Source organism: Rhinolophus ferrumequinum, chromosome 10, assembly GCF_004115265.2.
Source record: "Rhinolophus ferrumequinum isolate MPI-CBG mRhiFer1 chromosome 10, mRhiFer1_v1.p, whole genome shotgun sequence".
NCBI classification, from domain to species: Eukaryota; Metazoa; Chordata; class Mammalia; order Chiroptera; family Rhinolophidae; genus Rhinolophus; species Rhinolophus ferrumequinum.
The window spans coordinates 92,377,103-92,395,231 of record NC_046293.1 but is presented as its reverse complement, the minus strand read 5'-3'; the positions used below and the strand labels follow the sequence as shown (position 1 = coordinate 92,395,231).

Here is an 18,129-nt window from a genome sequence, read left to right as displayed (position 1 = left end):
AGGCAAGCAATCTACCAGATACAGAGTTATAACGATACGTACAGAACTTAGCCAGAACTTCAAAGAGAGATAGTAAACATAAAAAAGGACATAGAAACCATAAAAAAGAACCAGTCAGAAATGAAGAACACAATAACTGAAATGACACTAGAAGGAATTAGAAGCAGATTAGATGAAGCAAAGAACTGAATCAGTAATTTGGAAGACAAGATAGCAGAAAACAGTCAATCAGAACAGCAAAATGAAAAAAAAAATTTAAATGAGGATAGTTTAAGGGGCCTCTGAGACAACATAAGGCAACATCAAGCAAAACAACATTCACATCATAGTAGTACCAGAAGGAAAGGAGAGAGAACAAGGGGTTGAGAAGCTATTTAAAGAAATAATAATAATGGAATACTTCCCAAACATGTCGAAGGAAATAGACATACAAGTCCAGAAAAACCAGTCCCAAACAAGATGAACCCAAAGAGGCTCACACCAACACAAATCATACTAAAATGCCAGAGGTTAAAGACAAAGAGAAAATCCTAAAAGCATCAAGAGAAAGGCAATTTGTTACCTACAAAGGAGCTCCCACAGGACTGTCACCTGATTTCTCAACAGAAGATTTGAAGGCCAGAAGGAATTACATGACATGAAGGCCAGACATGAAATATTCCAAGTGATGAAAAGCAAGGCCCTACAAATAAGAGTATTCTACCCAGTGAGGCTGTCATTTGAAATTGAAAGAGAGATAAATAGCTTTTCAGAAAAGAAAAAGCTAAAGAAATGCATCACCACCACCGAGTATTACAAGAAATGTTAAAGGTATTTCTTTAAGGAGAAGAAGGAGGAAAAAAAATATAACTATGAATAATAAAATGGCAATAATCACTTCAAATGTAAATGTATTAAATGCTCCAATCAAAAGACATAGGGTATCTCCATGTATTAGAAAACAAGACCCATATATGTGCTGTCTACCAGAAATCCAGTTCAGATTGAAACACACACACAGACTGAAAGTAAAGGGATGGAAAAAGATATTACATGCAAATGTAAATGAACAAACAAAAAAACCTGGGTAGCAATACTTGTACCAGAAAAAAATACACTTTAACATAAAGGCTATAATGAGAGACAAAGAAGGATATTTCATAGTGATAAAGCTATCAATCCAACAAGAGGATATAAACTCTGAAAACATTTATGCACCCAATATAGGAGCAGCTAAATACAAAAAGCAAACATTAACTCACATAAAGGAAGGGACTGACTATAATACAGACATAGTACAAGACTTTAACACTCATTGACTTCAATGGACAGATCTTCCAGATAGAAAATCAACAAGGAAACAGCAGCCTTAAATGACACATTAGACTAGATAGATATAATTGACATTTTAAGAGCATTTCGCCCAAAGCAGCAGAATATACATTCCTTCCAAGTGTACGTGGCACATTTTCCAAGATAGACCACCTGCAAGGCCAAAACAAGTCTCAATATATTTAAGAAGACTGAAATCATATCATCTTCTCTGATCACAATGGTATAAAACTAGAAATGAATTACAAGAAAAAACTAAAAAACACAAACACATGGAGGCTAAATAACATGCAAGTAAACAATGAGTGGGTGAACAATGAGATCAAGGGAGAAATCAAAAGATATATTGAGACAATTGAAAATGCAAACACAATGACCCAAAATCTATGGGACGTAGCAAAAGCAGCCCTAAGAGGGAAAGTCATAGCAATACAGGCCTATCTCAACAAGCAAACAAATCAAATAAACAACCTAACCTTATGCCTAAAGGAACTACACAAAAAAAAACAAAAAAACCAGCAAATAAAGCCCAAAGTGGAAAACACGTTGGAGGTGCCTCAAAAAATTAAAAATAGAACTACCGTCATGACCCAGCAATTCCAGTTGTTGGTATTTATCCGAAGAAATCCAAAACACTAATTTGAAAAGATATATGCACCTCTGTGTTCACTGCAACATTATTTACAATAGCCAAGACATGGAAGCAACCTAAGTGCCCATCAATGGACAACTGAATAAAGATGTGGTACATACATACAATGGAATATTAATCAGCCATAAAAAAATGAAATCTTACCATTTGCAACAACATGGATGGACTTAGAGGGTGTTATGCTAAGTGAAATAAGTAAACATAGAAAGACAAATACTATATGATCTCACTTGTATGTGGAATCTAAAGAACAAAATAAACGAACAAACAAAACAGAAACAGATTCATAGATACAGAGAACAAACTAATGGTTGCCAGATAGGAGGGGGTTTGGGGGTGTGTGAAAAAGGTGAAGGGATTAAGGAGTACAAATTGGTAGTTACAAAATAGTCACGGGGATGTAAAGTACAGCATAGGGAATACAGTCGATAATATTGTAATAACGATGTATGGTGTTGGGTGGGTACTAGACTTATGGGGGAATCACTTCGTAAATCACACAAATGTCTAACCACTATGCTGTACACCTGAAATTAATATAAAATAATATTAAATGTCAACTGTAATTGAAAAATTAAAAAAAAGAAAATGGAATAACATAAAAGGATCCCGAGACCAAAATATTTGAGTACCGCTGGTGTATATACTACCCTTTTGTGTAAAAAAGGGAGAAAAATAAGAATATATCTTTGTATTAGTTTATATATGTATGAAGAAACTCAGAAAGGATAAATAAACTAGTACCAGTGGTTAAGCAAAGATGGCAGGAAATGGGCAGATGGAAGACCCTTTGCTGAATCTATCTTTTGTATTATTATCTTAGAACTATGTATAACCTATTTTAAAAAATTAAGTTAAAAAAAAAGAGCTAGCGGTAATAGGGGTCAGCATGTCAAAAGACAGGAATGAAGTCGAGCTGAAAGGGGAGGGGCTACAAAGTATGTGTAGAGTGTCTGCCCTCCCCCACGTCCAGAAATAACTGTCTCCAGGCAAAATATTAGAGGATTCTTTTCTAAAGAAATAAAGAGACCCAGAGTTTCTAGTATGAGACTCCTCATCTTAAACTATAGCAGGCAATCATGCATCATCATTCAAAGTCTACAACAGGTAAGATAAACAGAAAAGCTAGCCCAGAGGAAACTGAATTCAGGAACTAATTTAAAATAATTAAAAAAAAAACAAATAACATGAAGTTAGGTACCCAAAGATATTGCAGTAGTTATTGGACCCACACTGCAAAGTGGATCTGATTGAAGAAGATAATGTTTTCTTTTTTTTTTAATTTCAGGTATACAAAACAATGTAATGGACATTTCACCCCTCACAAAATGACAACCCCCCTCCCTCAATCTACTACCCCTCTAATATCGTATATAGCTGTTATAGTTCTACTGATTCTATTCCTTATGCTCTACTCCACATCCCATGACTATGGATATATTATAGTTGACATTCAATATTATTCAGCTTCAGCTTCAGATGTACAGGCAGTGATCAAACATCTACAGTCTGTGAAGTGGTCTCCCTGATAAGACAAGTGCCATTCTGATCCCCTACAAAATCTTTACAACATTATTAATTATATTCCCCAAACTGTCTTTCATATCCCCGTGGCAATACTATGAATACCAATTTGATTTTTAATCCCCTCACCTTCTCCCTCATCCCCAATCCCCTCCCAACTATTATAACCACCATCAGTTTTTCCTCTATATCTCTGAGACTATTTCTGTTTAGTTTGCTCATTTATTTAGTTGATACTGTTAGTTTTCTAACAGTCATCTTAAAAGTATGATTACATATGCCACCTACATGTTCTTGGGGAAATTACATTCCTATGTGCACCTGGCACAGGGAAACAGAATGTTATAAATTCATTTCACCTATTACCTATGTGCTCCTGAGAAAACTATGTAACTTCTGAGTTTCAGTTTCATCCAATATAACTTGGCTTACCTGCCTTACAGAGTTACTATAGGAATTGAATGTTCTTGTTTTCTAATGTGACAATACAGTCCCTAACACTTAAGGAACGCTCTAAAAATGGGATTCTTGTTGCCCGCAACGCAGCAGGAAAAGACGACAGTGTGTTACCACAAAGTAGTTAAAAAAAACAGTAACAAAAACAAGTTGGTAGTTGCCAGAGGTGTGTGTGGGGGTGGGGTGGGGTGGGGGGAGCAGCTAGGAGAAATGGGTGAAAAATTTTTGTTGTTTTTTTAGTTTAAATAAATTAATGAAAAAAAAGAAATCACAATGAAACATGCTTTAAGGTTAGCATCATTTAATGTATTATCATTTTTACTTATAAACATACAATTTGCATATACAGGGAAAAATAGGTTCTGTGGGCACAACAGAATACTAGACAGGGAAGCAATCAGAAACAAAAATCAACTCTAGGGGGAAAAAGTTGAGCCGCATTCCATGCCTGTGTCTACATAAACTTGGGAAGGAGAACAAAAGATTACACACGATCACAATTGATGTAAAAAATAATCTTGGGTCATTCTGTCTCAATTGCAGGAACTTCTCCATATGATCCAGATCTTGAGTACTGGTCTGGCCTGTTTCATGAATGATGATCTGAAACACAGCGACTGGTGTGTCTCCCTTCTCCTTACTATATAGTCCCTAAAGTTAACTCAATGAATTAAAAGAAGAGCTAAGAAACAATTAGATTGGAATGTGCACAATGCCATGGACCAACTTCTTCCAGGTACATTATTTTAAAGTACAAATGGAAGCAAAATACTCATACCTGAACAAGTTGCTTCCAACTCATATAACTTCTTGATTTAGGATGAGCTAAGTGACGCGATCAAACAGTTGGCATCTATGGGAGATGGGACCAGGGTAATGAAACGTCTCAGCCCATCTTTATACCCAGGATGCATTTCATATTAGGATCAAGTCCGCAGTGACAGTGATTTTTGAGGCTCAACTATGGCTGCCCATGGGGCTTGACCCCACTGCAGACAGGGGTATGGGGGCATACACATGTGCCCAAGCTTTAGTCCACATGTGCCCCTTCAGTCAGAGCGCAGTCAAAGGAACACAGAGAGACTGTTTGCATCCAGGGCATTTCACTGCCATAACTCAATACTCTGTGATTCTAGTAATTTCAAGCTCAAAATAAATACCCCAATGCAACATTAAAAACTGTGCTTAATTTCTATAAGTAAAGCATACAACTTTAATAAATGATTACCATCTGAAAAAGCCCTTCTTATTACACAGGATGTAAAGTCACAAAAGCAATATTTTTAACCATCAAAACTAGTGTTGTCATGCATCACATTTGGCAATTTTCTGCCATTTCAAACACCCAAAAACGAGAAGTCAAGTACATTTCCTTTCAACTGGAAACAGATTCTCTCCAGTATCAAAAAATCCACTAGAATTGGCTAGGAAAACAGATCAATTGTCACCACAAACTCTGTTTGACATCTGTTTTCACATGAAGATGTGTTTAAGTAAGCCTCAGGGATGGAGTCAGTTGACTAGTAAAACAAGAGAGTATGTATACAGCCAGCCATACAAAATAAAAACAGAATTTGGGCTACTAGGAGTGTATTTTATGGAAAATAGGGCTACCTGGAGTGTAGGAGGAGGGACCTTCATCTTGCTACACTGCATTTGTGAAAGTACCTTTTTAAAGTATGCGGGACAGAAAGCTTGAATAACTAGGAGCTTTAAAAATGCACATAGTTAAAGAAATAAGAAATAACAAAAATGCGGGACTGTGGGTTTTCCAGAGCTCACACATAATTGGGGCTCAAAATTAAATGGTTTAAGCTTCTCTAGGGCATTTGAGTTAGGAATGAAAATCAGGCTGGTGCCCTGGTCAAGTTGGGTGGTATCTTGAGCAGGTGATGCATGTCTTTAGGCCTCATTCCCCACCTACCCTCAGAATCTCCCCGACAGTTATGGTCCAAGGAGCCCCCACCATGCTATCACCGAGGCATCACACACCCCAGTACTTGAAAGGTAGCCACAGTGTCCCAATGCTGTGCAGGACAGGGCACCTGCTCTTTAACAGGCTTCAAGGGGATGGAAAAAGAGTCCTCTGTGCATGCAGTCCCTGCCAGGCCTCAGCAGTAACACGAACTATGACTCCCATTCTATTTTCCTTACCATTCCTTCAATATGACTTTCTTCAGAAGCAGAAAAATAAGCTATAAGTAGGCTGAGGCGGCAATAAAAATACTCCAAGCTGACACTAAAAGCACAATGACTCTGAATAAAACAAATCTACCTCCACATACTTGTTTGTGTTTTGCTTTCTTCAAGTTTTAAAAGATAAAGCCCTAAAACTTTGAGGTTCAAGTCAATTCCAAATTTGGTGTTTTTCCCAAGGATTGCTACCAAAACCAAATAAGTAAGACCAAAGAAGAAGCATCATTTTAAAAGGAAGATTGGCCCACCCTCACCCATCATCCTGAGCTGTCAGACTTGCTGGAGTCCTGCAAAGCCCCCGAGGCCCTGGAACTATCATGGGAAGAAGTCCCCTGCTGGCTTATCAGCCCAAAACTGAAGTAACATGCAGCTAGTTCTGGTCTGAGGTTTGAAAGTCTGATGTTAAACCAAAAGAAGCTGCTGTTTTTCTTGCCACAATCATGCACTCACTCACTCATACATCACCATATTACAAGCCTAACACTAAATAAATTATCCCTTAAGCACTACACTTAAGTCTAAAAAGAAAATGTCTTTCAAAACAGGTATGTTCAAATAAAGTATTTCAAGAGTTCCATAAGGAAACTATTGAAATGAGATCGTGCCCTAGAGTCCATGTTTTGGCTAAAAAAGCAGTCCAAAGCCTTCTCTGTGGTACTTATATGGATTAGTTATAACTACCATGTTACTACTTTCAAAAGAACTATTGAAAACATTTATCACAAACTAAAATGCCCAGCAAATAATATTACTGCTCAGGGGTATCAGAAGCCATGTGCCTCCAGATTTCAAGGACTCTAGAAGACCCAGAACAGAGACCCCAAGGCCATGCCTGTGGCTGCTCCTGCCAGCATGCCCAGGGCCAGATCACTGTCGTTATCTTGATACCGCTCACGAATGATGACTTGGTTGGCAGGCTGCTGTCCATAAAGTCCTAAAAAAAAGAAAAAAAATGTACCTTTAAGGAGCAGTTTGTGAAATCCAACTCAAAAAGATGGCTGACTCGACTAGGACCCTTTCTGAGAGCAGTCTAGGTCATTGCTTCTTGGTATTTGCCTTCCTCCTCCTACGGCCTTGTCTTCCTCTGGAGAAGTGGTGGGGTGGCTACAGTGAGTGTTCCACAGTTCTCCTCCACCACCAGCTAGGGTGACCAGACTTGGCCTAGTGAAAACACCTCTATTTCTAAGATGGCACTAAGAGAAAATCAAGATGTCAGCTTTTGAAGGTTCAAAGTTCCAAACACTGAGAGAGCAGAATCCTAATGAAGCTGCAAACTCCAGTCTCCAATTTCCACTTGAGTTCTCTACATCATGCTTATCAGCATGACAGGAAGATAGGGGAGAGTAGGAAAGATACAGAGCATGCAGACAATAGGAGAATCGAGTTAAGAATCCTCGACAAAAGCTAAAAATTGAGAAATCCATTTAAAAGCTAATTGGCTTCTCAGTATTTATGCAAACCATTTTTAAAATTAAACTTTAAATGTGCTAATATAACTTGCTTTTAATTTTTTTTTTATTGGGGTGACAATTGTTAGTAAAGTTACATCGATTTTTCAGGTGTACAGTTCTTAATTTTTAATCATAAGTTTTTATGGGAAAAATGTTTGTTAGAGGACAAACGTCTAAAAAGCAAACTTTTAAACAAAGTTAACATTTAATTTGCATGGTTAAAGTTTACAACTGGAAATGTATTGTTTGTTCTCTTCTATATGTCACGACTGTGTTGTCTAATAGCTAACTAGCTTTTAAATTGCTCAAATATAAATAGTGTTAACTTTCCTCCTTGACCTGCTATTCCTTTAACAACAGTTCAACTCTAGGAGAGATAGAAACTAGCCCAATGGTAACGTGTACAGGCAGATGAAGAATGAAGTGAAACCAACAATGATAATGAAGGCTAAAATTAACCTTGTTTCCCAGTCTAAGCATTTACAGTGGCAAAAGCATTTACATGCAGTTACTCACTTAATCCTCACAACAAACCTATGAGGTGAGTTTATTGTTACCCCCATCTTCCATCTTATAGATGAGCAAAAAGGGCAGCACAGGGAGTTAAGGGCAGAAAGAGCAAACCCAGGCCCTCAGGCTACTGTACACTCACAACCACTAAAGCCTCAAATACGATGGCGAGAAAAATCAAAGCCACAGAGTAGGATAATCAGACCATTATAAACCTCTAAGGACTGATCAAGTACAGGTAACAAACAGTATTAGAAGCAAATGATTTTTTATGCAATGTTTAAATTTCAAAACTGATGAATTGTAGCATTCACTTTCACAGCTTTGAAATTTAAAAATTACAAATTGGCAACTCCAACCAGTTAAATATGATACTGTAGGAACTGGTGAACTGACCTAATTAAAAGATTCCCTCAAAAATCTAAATCTGCATTCCCTCTGTAGGTCACACCCAGGGACCCCCTCACATGACCAGGAGATCACTCTCCTGCAGCTACTGCTTACCTCTGCCCCTACCAGGTAGCTAAGTTAGTGGGGATGTTTCTAATAATACTTATTGTAGTTATCTAACTTAACTAAGCTTTACATAAATGGTCAAAATGTGAAAGTGAAAAAGACAGATATTGTTTGTATGACAACTAAATGAGGTACTTTAGGAAAGACTAAATAAAGGCAGGTAACTTTTACAAATTACTATCAGACCAAGGAAGTGAGTAAATTATAAAAGATGGGGGAAGGGAGCTTAGAAGCACAAAATCTAGAGGTCTGCTCTTGGATTTGCCCCTGGAAACTGCAGCGCAATAATGTGTCATGAGTACGATCTCTACAAGACAGAAATGAGGACTCCAAGGGAGCTGACTCAAAGCAAAAGCCCTCAAGCCCACATCAAAAGACAGCTAAACAAATGTCCACTAAAGAGGGTGAGTAAAACAATACTTACTGTGCATATACAGCACTCTTTCTATTTTTCAAATTGGCTGACTGGCCTCTAGTCCCACTCATATTAAAGAGAAGGCCTTTAGCCAGCTCTGTGCATGATGAGGATCTGCAGATACTGGAAGGCAATCTGTCATGAAACTGGCAGAGCACTGGGGTGTCTAAGAAAGGCAGCCTAAAGAGCTCCTGTCTGGTTATAAGCACAATGCTGCTCTGAGGAGAGCACAAGCCAACTCAGCCCTTCCACAAGTACACCTGCTGGTTGGTCACAGTGAGAATAACAAATACCTACCAACTTGACTCCCCTGCAGCAAGCATTCCGAGGTTCCCTGTGAGAATGCTATTTTTTTATGAGGAAAGTCAAGGGCAGGATGGAATCCAATTTATAGAAATTCCCTTTACAAGAACTACTTACTGCAGAACTTCTGCTGTTCTATAGGATAAGTAACAGCTGGGTTACCCTAGTCTGTGGCCTGGTTGCTGAATAAGAGGCTAGCTCTCATGGCATGGTTAGGTTAGAGCTTAAAAACCCACCACCAACCCCAAAATAAATGGGCAAAGAAAAATAATTCATAAAGGGAAAAATCTAATTTGTAAACAATTATACAATGTTTATCTTTGCCAGTCATCATAGAAACATAAACCAAAGCAACTTGATGATTACATTTTAGACCTAATCGGGTTATTAAAACTTTTAAAGCATAATAACAACAGGCAATCTTTATGGGACTACAGAAAAACCAGTATACTATTAACTCCTAGTACCATCATAAATTGGTAAACTGTTCTGGGAATCAACTTGGTAAATGATATCAAGACTTGCTGTAACATTGTCCTATGAAATGATATAAAGTCTGGATTTCCCTCAGAATAATCCAGAGGTGGAGAGAGGAGGTGAAAGAAGGTTAGCCACGACGTGGTTGGTCATCGTTGACACTGGTGATGGGCAAATGAGAATCATTATACTATTGTCCCTACTTCTGTATGTTTGGAAACTTTTACAATTTTGTAATGGTATAAAAAGAAACAAAAATATCTATGCCCCACTGACATGTTAATTTAACATACAGAAATAAGAAATTTATTCTATGACATATTTAACAGGAATGAAAAAGAAAATGACTAGAGATGGCCAAGCAATACCTACAATAGCCAAAAAGGAAAAGAATAAGCAGCCAATACTTGAAGACTTAACTAATCATGTATCACCCGATATAATATTAAATCATTAAAAATACTTATGAAGATTATGTAGCACTCTGGATAAAATATATAAAATTAGAAAAAAATGCCAAAAATATAAGATTATAAAGATGAAAAATTTATTTTATATGGGAAAAGCAATTCAAACAAAGATGCCTGTGCTAGGCTCAGCCAATGGATAAATAATTCATTTTTTCACATCATTATATTACTGGTTTTCAATTTGACATGAAAAAAAAGTCAAGCAAGGCAGAATTCTTCATAGTCAATGCTAGTTGAAGGCTCCAGTCCAGGACGAACGTTCGCCTCTATCTCCACCCTGCCCAGGGGACATCTGAAGCTTGATGCTCTCAACATAGGCCATTCACTCAAACCTACAATTTGTTTCAAGTGAGGTGAAAAATCAAAAGAAGCACAGCAAAAGTCCTGAATAATATAAGCCCCTCCAGGCCTCGACTTTACTTGTAAATTGAAATGTCACCTCAATAATGATAATTTTTGAAGGATGTTACCAGAAGGAAAAAAATAGGAGAAAGAATACTTCTTATCCCTTAAAATGGGCCTGTTAGTTTGGCTGCTTCATAATGTAAGTAAACTCCAGTATGTTCAAACTCTCTTCTTGGGAACAAATCTGGATACAATAGTGAAGTTTTAAAAATCAAGCCTACTACTCTAGATTTGTAAAGCAGTGTGAAAATACATAATGCTTTAAAAAAAAGCATAGTAGCAGAGTAATCTGCAGTCTATAACCAGAAAGCATAGCTCACTTATCCTTAAACTGAGAAATAAAAATCCTCCAGGCTGTATGGATCTGTGCTGTAAACAAAGAGAAACAAGGAATGGAAGGATGGCATGGCTTACCTACATATGGGTACCGGTAGGGTACAGCATAAGCCTGCCCATTCGCAGCATAGACAACTTGAGTTCCTGGTGGGTATGCACCATTGTATGGACCATAGCCATATGCCTGCTGAAAAAAGAGACCCATTAGAAATACAATTTTGAAATTCAACATCTACTTATATTTAAAAAGAAAAATCTCAGCAAGTGGTTATAGAGAGAACGTACCTCAACATAATAAAGGTCACATTTGAGAAGCTATGGCTAACATCATACTAAATGGTGAAAAGCTAAAAGCTTTTCCTCTAAGAACAGAAACAAGACAAAGTTGTCCACTCCTGTCACTTTTATTCAACATAGTATCAAATGTCCTAGCCAGAGCACTTACGTAAGAAGAAACAAAAGTCATTTAAATGGGAAAGAAGTAAAACTCACTATTTGCAGAGGACAAGATTTTTATACACACACACACAGGTCTGACAATTAAGTTCACAAACTCATCCTAGAAAAAGTGCTACATACCTCACTGCTGATTATCACCATGGTCACCTTCGAAGTACTCCCCTTGGGAAGCTATGCACCGATGCCAGTGCCTAGTCCACCCTTCAAAGCAATTTTGGAACTCTTTTTCTGGAATGGCCATCAAAGTGTCCTCATATTACCCTTGATGTCCTGAATGTCATCAAAATGTCTTCCTTTCAATATTTCCTTTATCCTCGCGTAAAGAAAGAAGTCACTGGGGGCCAGATCAAATGAGTAGGGAGGGTGTTCCAATACAGTTATTTGTTTACTGGCTAAAAACTCCCTCACAGACAGTGCCGTGTGAGCTGGTGCATTGTCATGATGCAAGAGCCATGAACTGTTGGCAAAAAGATCAGGTTGTCTTAACTTTTTCACACAGCCTTTTCAGCACTTCCAAATAGTAAACTTGGTTAATTGTTTGTCCAGTTGGTACAAATTCATAAGGAACAATCCCTCTGATATCAAAAAAGGTTAGCAACATTATTGCAACAAGTTTGCAAACTTAATTGTCACACATTGTATAAAACCCTAAAGACTCACCCAAGGAAGTGAAAAATTTGTACACTGAAAACTATAGGACACTGATGAAAGAAATTGAAAGAGACACAAATAAATGGAAAGATATTCCATGCTCATGGATTGGAAGAATATTATTAAAAAGTTCATACTATCAAAGCAATAAACAAATTTAGTGCAATCCCTATCAAAATACCAATAGCATTTTACACAGAACGAGAACAAATAATCCTAAAATTTATGTGGAATCACAAAAGACCCAAAATAGCCAAAGAAATCTTGAGAAAAAAGAACAAAGCTGGAGGCATCACACTACCTGATTTCAAACTATATTACAATGCTATCGCTATCAAAACAGTATGGTATTGGCATAAAAATAGACATGCAGATCAATGGGACAGAATAGAGAGCCAGAAACAAACCCTTGCCTATATGGTCAATTAATTTACCACCAAGGAGCCAGAAATATACAATGAGGAAAGGACAATCTCTTCAATAAATGGTGTTGGGAAAACCAGACAGCTGCATGCAAAAGAATAAAACTGGACCACATTCTTACAACATACACAAAAAATCAACTCAAAATGGATTAAATACATGAATGTAAGACCTAAAACCATTAAACTCCTAGAAGAAAACACAGGCGATAGATCCTTGACATGGGTCTTATCAATGATTTTTTTTTGGATTTGACACCAAAAGCAAAGGCAACAAAAGCAAAAATAAACAAGAAGGACGACATCCAAGTAGGAAGCTTCTGCACAGCAAAGGAAACCATTCACAAAATAAAAAGGCAACCAACCGGATGGGAGAAGATATTTGCAAATCATACATCCAATAAGGGTTTTATATCCAAAATACTGGGGGTGTCAAAAAACGTATACACATGACTTGTATTCATCTTTTGCTATTGGCATATATTGAGTATTACAATTGTAATACAGTTTTTTCCTTTCTTAAAATGTGTGTACATTTTTTTGGCACCCTCTGAATATGTAACTCATACAACTCAGTAACAGAAAAAACAATTTGATTTAAAAATGGGCAGAGGATTGAATAGACATCTTTCCAAAGAAGACATAAAACTGGCCAACAGGTATATGAAATGGTGCTCAGCATTACTAATCATTGGGGAAACATGAGTCAAAATCATAATGAGATCACCTCACACCTGTAAGAATGGCCATTATCAAAAAGATAAGAAGTGTTGGCGAGGATGTAGAGAAAAGAGAACCCTTGTCCACTATTGATGAGAATGTAAATTGGTGCAGCCACTATGGGAGACAATATGGAGGTTCCTCAAAATTTTTTAAATTAAAAACAGAATAAAAATACGATCCAGCAATTCCACTTCTGGGTATTTTTTTTTAATGAAAATACTAACTCAAAGAGATATACACACCCCCACGTTTATTGCATTATTTACAATAGCCAAGATATGGAAACAACTTATGTGTCCATCAACAGATGAATGGATAAAGAAAATGTAGTACATATGTACAAAGAAATATTATTCAGTCATAAAAATGAATGAAATCTTGCCATCTGCCAACAACATGGATGGACCTTGTGGGCATTATACTAAGTGAAATAAGTCAGACAAAGAAAGACAAAAACTGTATGATCTCACTTATATGTGGAATCTAAAACAAACAAACAAACAAACAACAAAAAAACCCAACCTCACAGATGGAAAGAACAGATTGGTGGTTGCCAGAGGTAAGGGTTGGGGGGTGGAAGACTTGAGTGAAGGGAGTCAAGAAATACACATTTCCAGTTATAAAATAACTCACAGGATTTAATGTACAGCATGGTGACTACAGTTAATAATACTGTGTTGCATATTTGAAAGTTACTAAGAAAGTAAATCTTAAAAGTTCTTATCACAACAAAAAAATTCTGTAACTATGTATGGTGACGGATGTTAACTAGATTTACTGTGGTAATTGTTTTGCAATATATACAAATATGAAATCATTATGTCTACACTTGAAATTAACATAATGTGGTATGTCAATTATACCTCAATTTAAAAAATACAATTTTGAAACCCCAGGTAAGGTATTAAAATTGACTCTCCAAGTTAAGTCAATACAATTTAACAGTCAGTTAAAAAAAAAAAGAGAGACACAGTGTCATTATGCCTTTTTAAAAAACTTGTTTTAAGATTTTATAAAAACAAACCCAAACTGGAATCTATCTTCAGGCTGTAAAATAAAAAAGGCAGAAAAATACAACAAAAAAAGAGAACTGAACTTACAAGAGATTTGGATTTCAGTTGAGCTCTGCCATTAACTTAACTTTCAGTAAGTCATCTATCTCCTCTGGACCTTGTTTTGCTAGTCTCTAAAATGATCAGTTTGGGCCAAAAGATCCAAGATGGTGGAGGAGATAAACATTATGCCTGCTTCCTTCCGTGAACACATTAAAATTACAACTCAATTATAGAAAAATCAACCTGCAGAAACATGTGAACAGAAGTTTTATAACTAAGGATATAAAGAAGCAGCCACATTGAGACTGGTAGGAGGGGCAGAGACGCGAAACAGGACCCAAACCTCCATATTGGTGGTTGAGAATCAGGAGGGATATCGCAGCTGCAGAAGTTTGCCCCCTGAGGAGCGAGGGACCCTAGCCCCAAACCAGTCTCCCCAGCCCACAATACTGGTGCCAGGAACAAGAGCCCTCACAATATCTGGCTGTGAAAAACAGTGGCGATTCTGACCATCTGGTGGGACAAAAAAAGCTGTGGGAAACCCAGAGGACCTCTTAAAGGGCCCATGCACAGACTCACTCACTCACAGGCACTTACCCTTGGCTCCAGCAGAGGAATGGTGGTTTGGGAGGTGTTGGGGGTATGTGTGGGGAACACTGAAGTTTCTGGCTTCAGGATAAGGGCTGGAGGACAATCGGCATTTTTCCTGCATGGGGTCCTCTTTCCATGCAGCTGGTAGGTGGGCGCCGTATTTCCTGTGTTAAGCATTTCCCCCATGCCCATGGCCAAATCTGAATCTGAATTGGCCTCGTGAGGTCTGCTGAGACCCCACCCAACTCTCCCAACACTGGAGGCACTTTCTCAGTGAGCAACCAGCCCTGCCTGCATTGCCACTATTTCTTGAAAAGCAATCAGTCCCCAGGTAGGCGGTTACTGCTCTCGGTGCTCTGAGACTTTTGCAGAGTAGCTCCAGGTTCAGCACTGGCACCAAACCAGAATCTGCATTAACCTGGTGATCACAACTCTTCCCACTCAAGTGATTTCCTGAGACCCTGCCTCACTCAACTCACATACTGCATGAGATTTCATCAGTGGCTAAAACTTAAGGGAGCCAGCAGGTGGCAGCAGGCCTTGGGCTGGCTTTTTGCAGAGCTACCGCAGGCCTGGTACTGGTGGTAGACATCCTTGGTTCATGGCGTGGCTTCTCTCATATGGCTCCAGGTTTAGCACAGGCAGTGAACAACTGTGGATGACTTTGAAACTCCTACCACATAGTCCCCAGCCAGTCATAGGCAGTTGGTGACCTGGGCCTACACTGGAGCCCCTCCCAATATGCCCCCAAACCAACATACTTGGAGGCTGGCTTCAGACCACAGCAGAGAGCCACCCAATTAGCCCCACAAGTGGCACACACAAAGGACGGTCTCAACAGGCACCAGAGCCTGCTGGGGCGAGTAACACTCAGTGGGGTAAGCCTCCTACAGAGCAGCCTGTAAGCTGTAAACAGGGCCAAACCCCACAACCAGTCAGCCTGAGGGCCAATCCCACCCACTGATGTGCCAACAGCAATCAAGGCTCAACTGTAACAGGAGGGCACACACAGCCCACACAAGGCACACCCCTGGAGCACCCAGAGCAGGTGACCAGGGGGACTGTGCCAGGACCCCACAGGGCACCTACTACATGAGGCCACCCGGCCAAGACAGGGAGACATAGCAGATCTATCTAATACATAGAAATAGACAGAGTGGCAGCCAAAATGAGAAAACAAAGAAATGTGTCCCAAATGAAAGAACAGGAGAAAACTCCAAAAAAAGAATTATATGAAATGGATGTAAGCAATCCACCAGATACAGAGTTCCACACAATGGTTATAAGGATGCTCAAAGGACTTAGTGAGAACTTCAGAAAAGAGATAGCAAGCATAAAAAAGGTATATAGAAACCATAAAACAGAACCAGTCATAAATTAAGACTACAATAACTGAAATGAAGAATGCACTAGAAGGAATCACCAGCAGACTAGATGAAGCAGAGAAGAGAATCATCGATTTGGAAGACAAGGTAGAAGAAAACAACCAATCAGAACAGCAAGAAGAAAAAAGAATCCAAAAAAAAAAAAATGAGGACAGTATAAGGGGCCTCTGGGACAACATCAAGCATAACAACATTCGCATCATAGTAATGCCAGAAGGAGAAGAGAGAGCAAGGAGCTGAGAACCTATTTGAAGAAATAATAACTGAAAACTTCCCTTACCTGGAGAAGGAACCAGACATACAAACCCAGGAAGCGCAGAGTCCCAAACAGGATGAACCCAAACAGGCCCACACCGAGACGCATTATAATTAAAATGCCAAAGGTTAAAGACAAAGAGAGAATTCTAAAAGCATCAAGAAAAAGGCAATTAGTAATTTATAAGGGAGCTCCCATAAGACTCTCAGCTGATTTCTCAACAGAAACTTTGCTGGCCAGAAGGGATTGACATCAAATATTCAAAATCGTGAAAAGCAAACACCCATAAGACTACTCTACCCAGCAAGGCTATCCTTTAAAATTGAAGGACAGATAAAGAGCATCCCAGACAAGAAAAACCTAAAGGAGTTCATCACCACCAAACCAGTATTACAAGGAGTCTTAAACGGACTTCTATAAGATGGAAAAAATAGAAGACAAAATTATGACTAACAAAGTGGTAATAGCCACATATCTACCAAAAATTACTTTCAATGTAAATGGATTAAATGCTCCAATCAAAAGACATAGGAGGGCTGAATGGATAAGAAAATATGCTTATGCTTTACATATGCTGCCTACAAGAGACTTGCTTCAGATTGAAAGACACACACAGATTTAAAGTAAAGGGATGGAAAAAGTATTTTATAAAAATGGAAATGAAAAAAATAAAACTGGTGTAGCAACATTTATACCAGACAAAAAAGACTTTAAAACAAAGTTTATAACGAGAGACAAAAAAGGACCTAGTACTTCCACTTCTGGGTATTTATCTGAAGAAACCAAAATGCTGCTTTGAAGGGACTTGTGCATCCGTATGTTTGTGATAGCATTGTTTACATTGGCCAAGATGTGGAGACAGCCTGGGTGTCCAATGATGGACGAATGAATTAAGAGGAGGTCTGACAATTAACTTCGTGAACTCATCCTAGAAAAAGTGCTACATACCTCATTGCTGAATATCACTACGGTCACCTTCGAAGGACTCCCTTTGGGAAGCTATGCACCAATGCCAGCGCCTAGTCCACCCTTCAAAGCAATTTTGGAACTCTTTTTTTCTGGAATGGCCATCAGAGCTGTCCTCATATAACCCTTGATGTCCTGAATGTCATCAAAATGTCTTCCTTTCAATATTTCCTTTATCCTCACATAAAGAAAGAAGTCATTGGGGACCAGATCAGGTGAGCAGGGAGGGTGTTCCAATACAGTTATTTGTTTACTGGCTAAAAACTCCCTCACATACAGTGCTGTGTGAGCTGGTGCATTGTTGTGATGCAAAAGCCATGAATTTTGGTGAAAAGTTCAGGTCATCTAACTTTTTCACACAGCCTTTTGAGCACTTCCAAACAGTAAATTTGGTTAACTGTCCAGTTGGTACAAACTCATAATGAGTAATCCTTGTGATGTCAAAAAAGGTTAGCAACATCTTTTTGACTCTTGATTTGGACTAACAGAACATTTTTGGTCATGGAGAATGAGCCGACTTCCATTGTGCACTTTGACACTTTGTTTCAGAGTTGTATTGGTACACCCATGTTTCATCGTCAGTGATAACACGGTCCAAA

At 38.4% G+C, this 18,129-nt stretch overlaps 1 protein-coding gene across 7 annotated transcripts in view; it reads right to left on the bottom strand.

Annotated features, from left to right (window-relative positions):
• Positions 1 to 4,384: 4,384 nt before the first annotated feature.
• PLEKHB2 (pleckstrin homology domain containing B2) overlaps positions 4,385 to 18,129 on the bottom strand; it is a 45,042-nt gene continuing 31,297 nt past the window's right edge. For 6 of the 7 annotated variants that reach the window (XM_033117337.1, XM_033117342.1, XM_033117340.1 and 3 more), the window contains 2 exons: positions 11,101 to 11,209; positions 4,385 to 7,073 (listed from right to left, as the gene is read on the bottom strand). In XM_033117337.1, coding sequence (XP_032973228.1) covers positions 6,937 to 7,073; positions 11,101 to 11,209 — 246 coding nt within the window. In that variant the 3' untranslated portion in view covers positions 4,385 to 6,936. The remainder of the gene's footprint in view (positions 7,074 to 11,100; positions 11,210 to 18,129) is intronic. The other variant, XM_033117338.1, reaches the window with a different exon arrangement.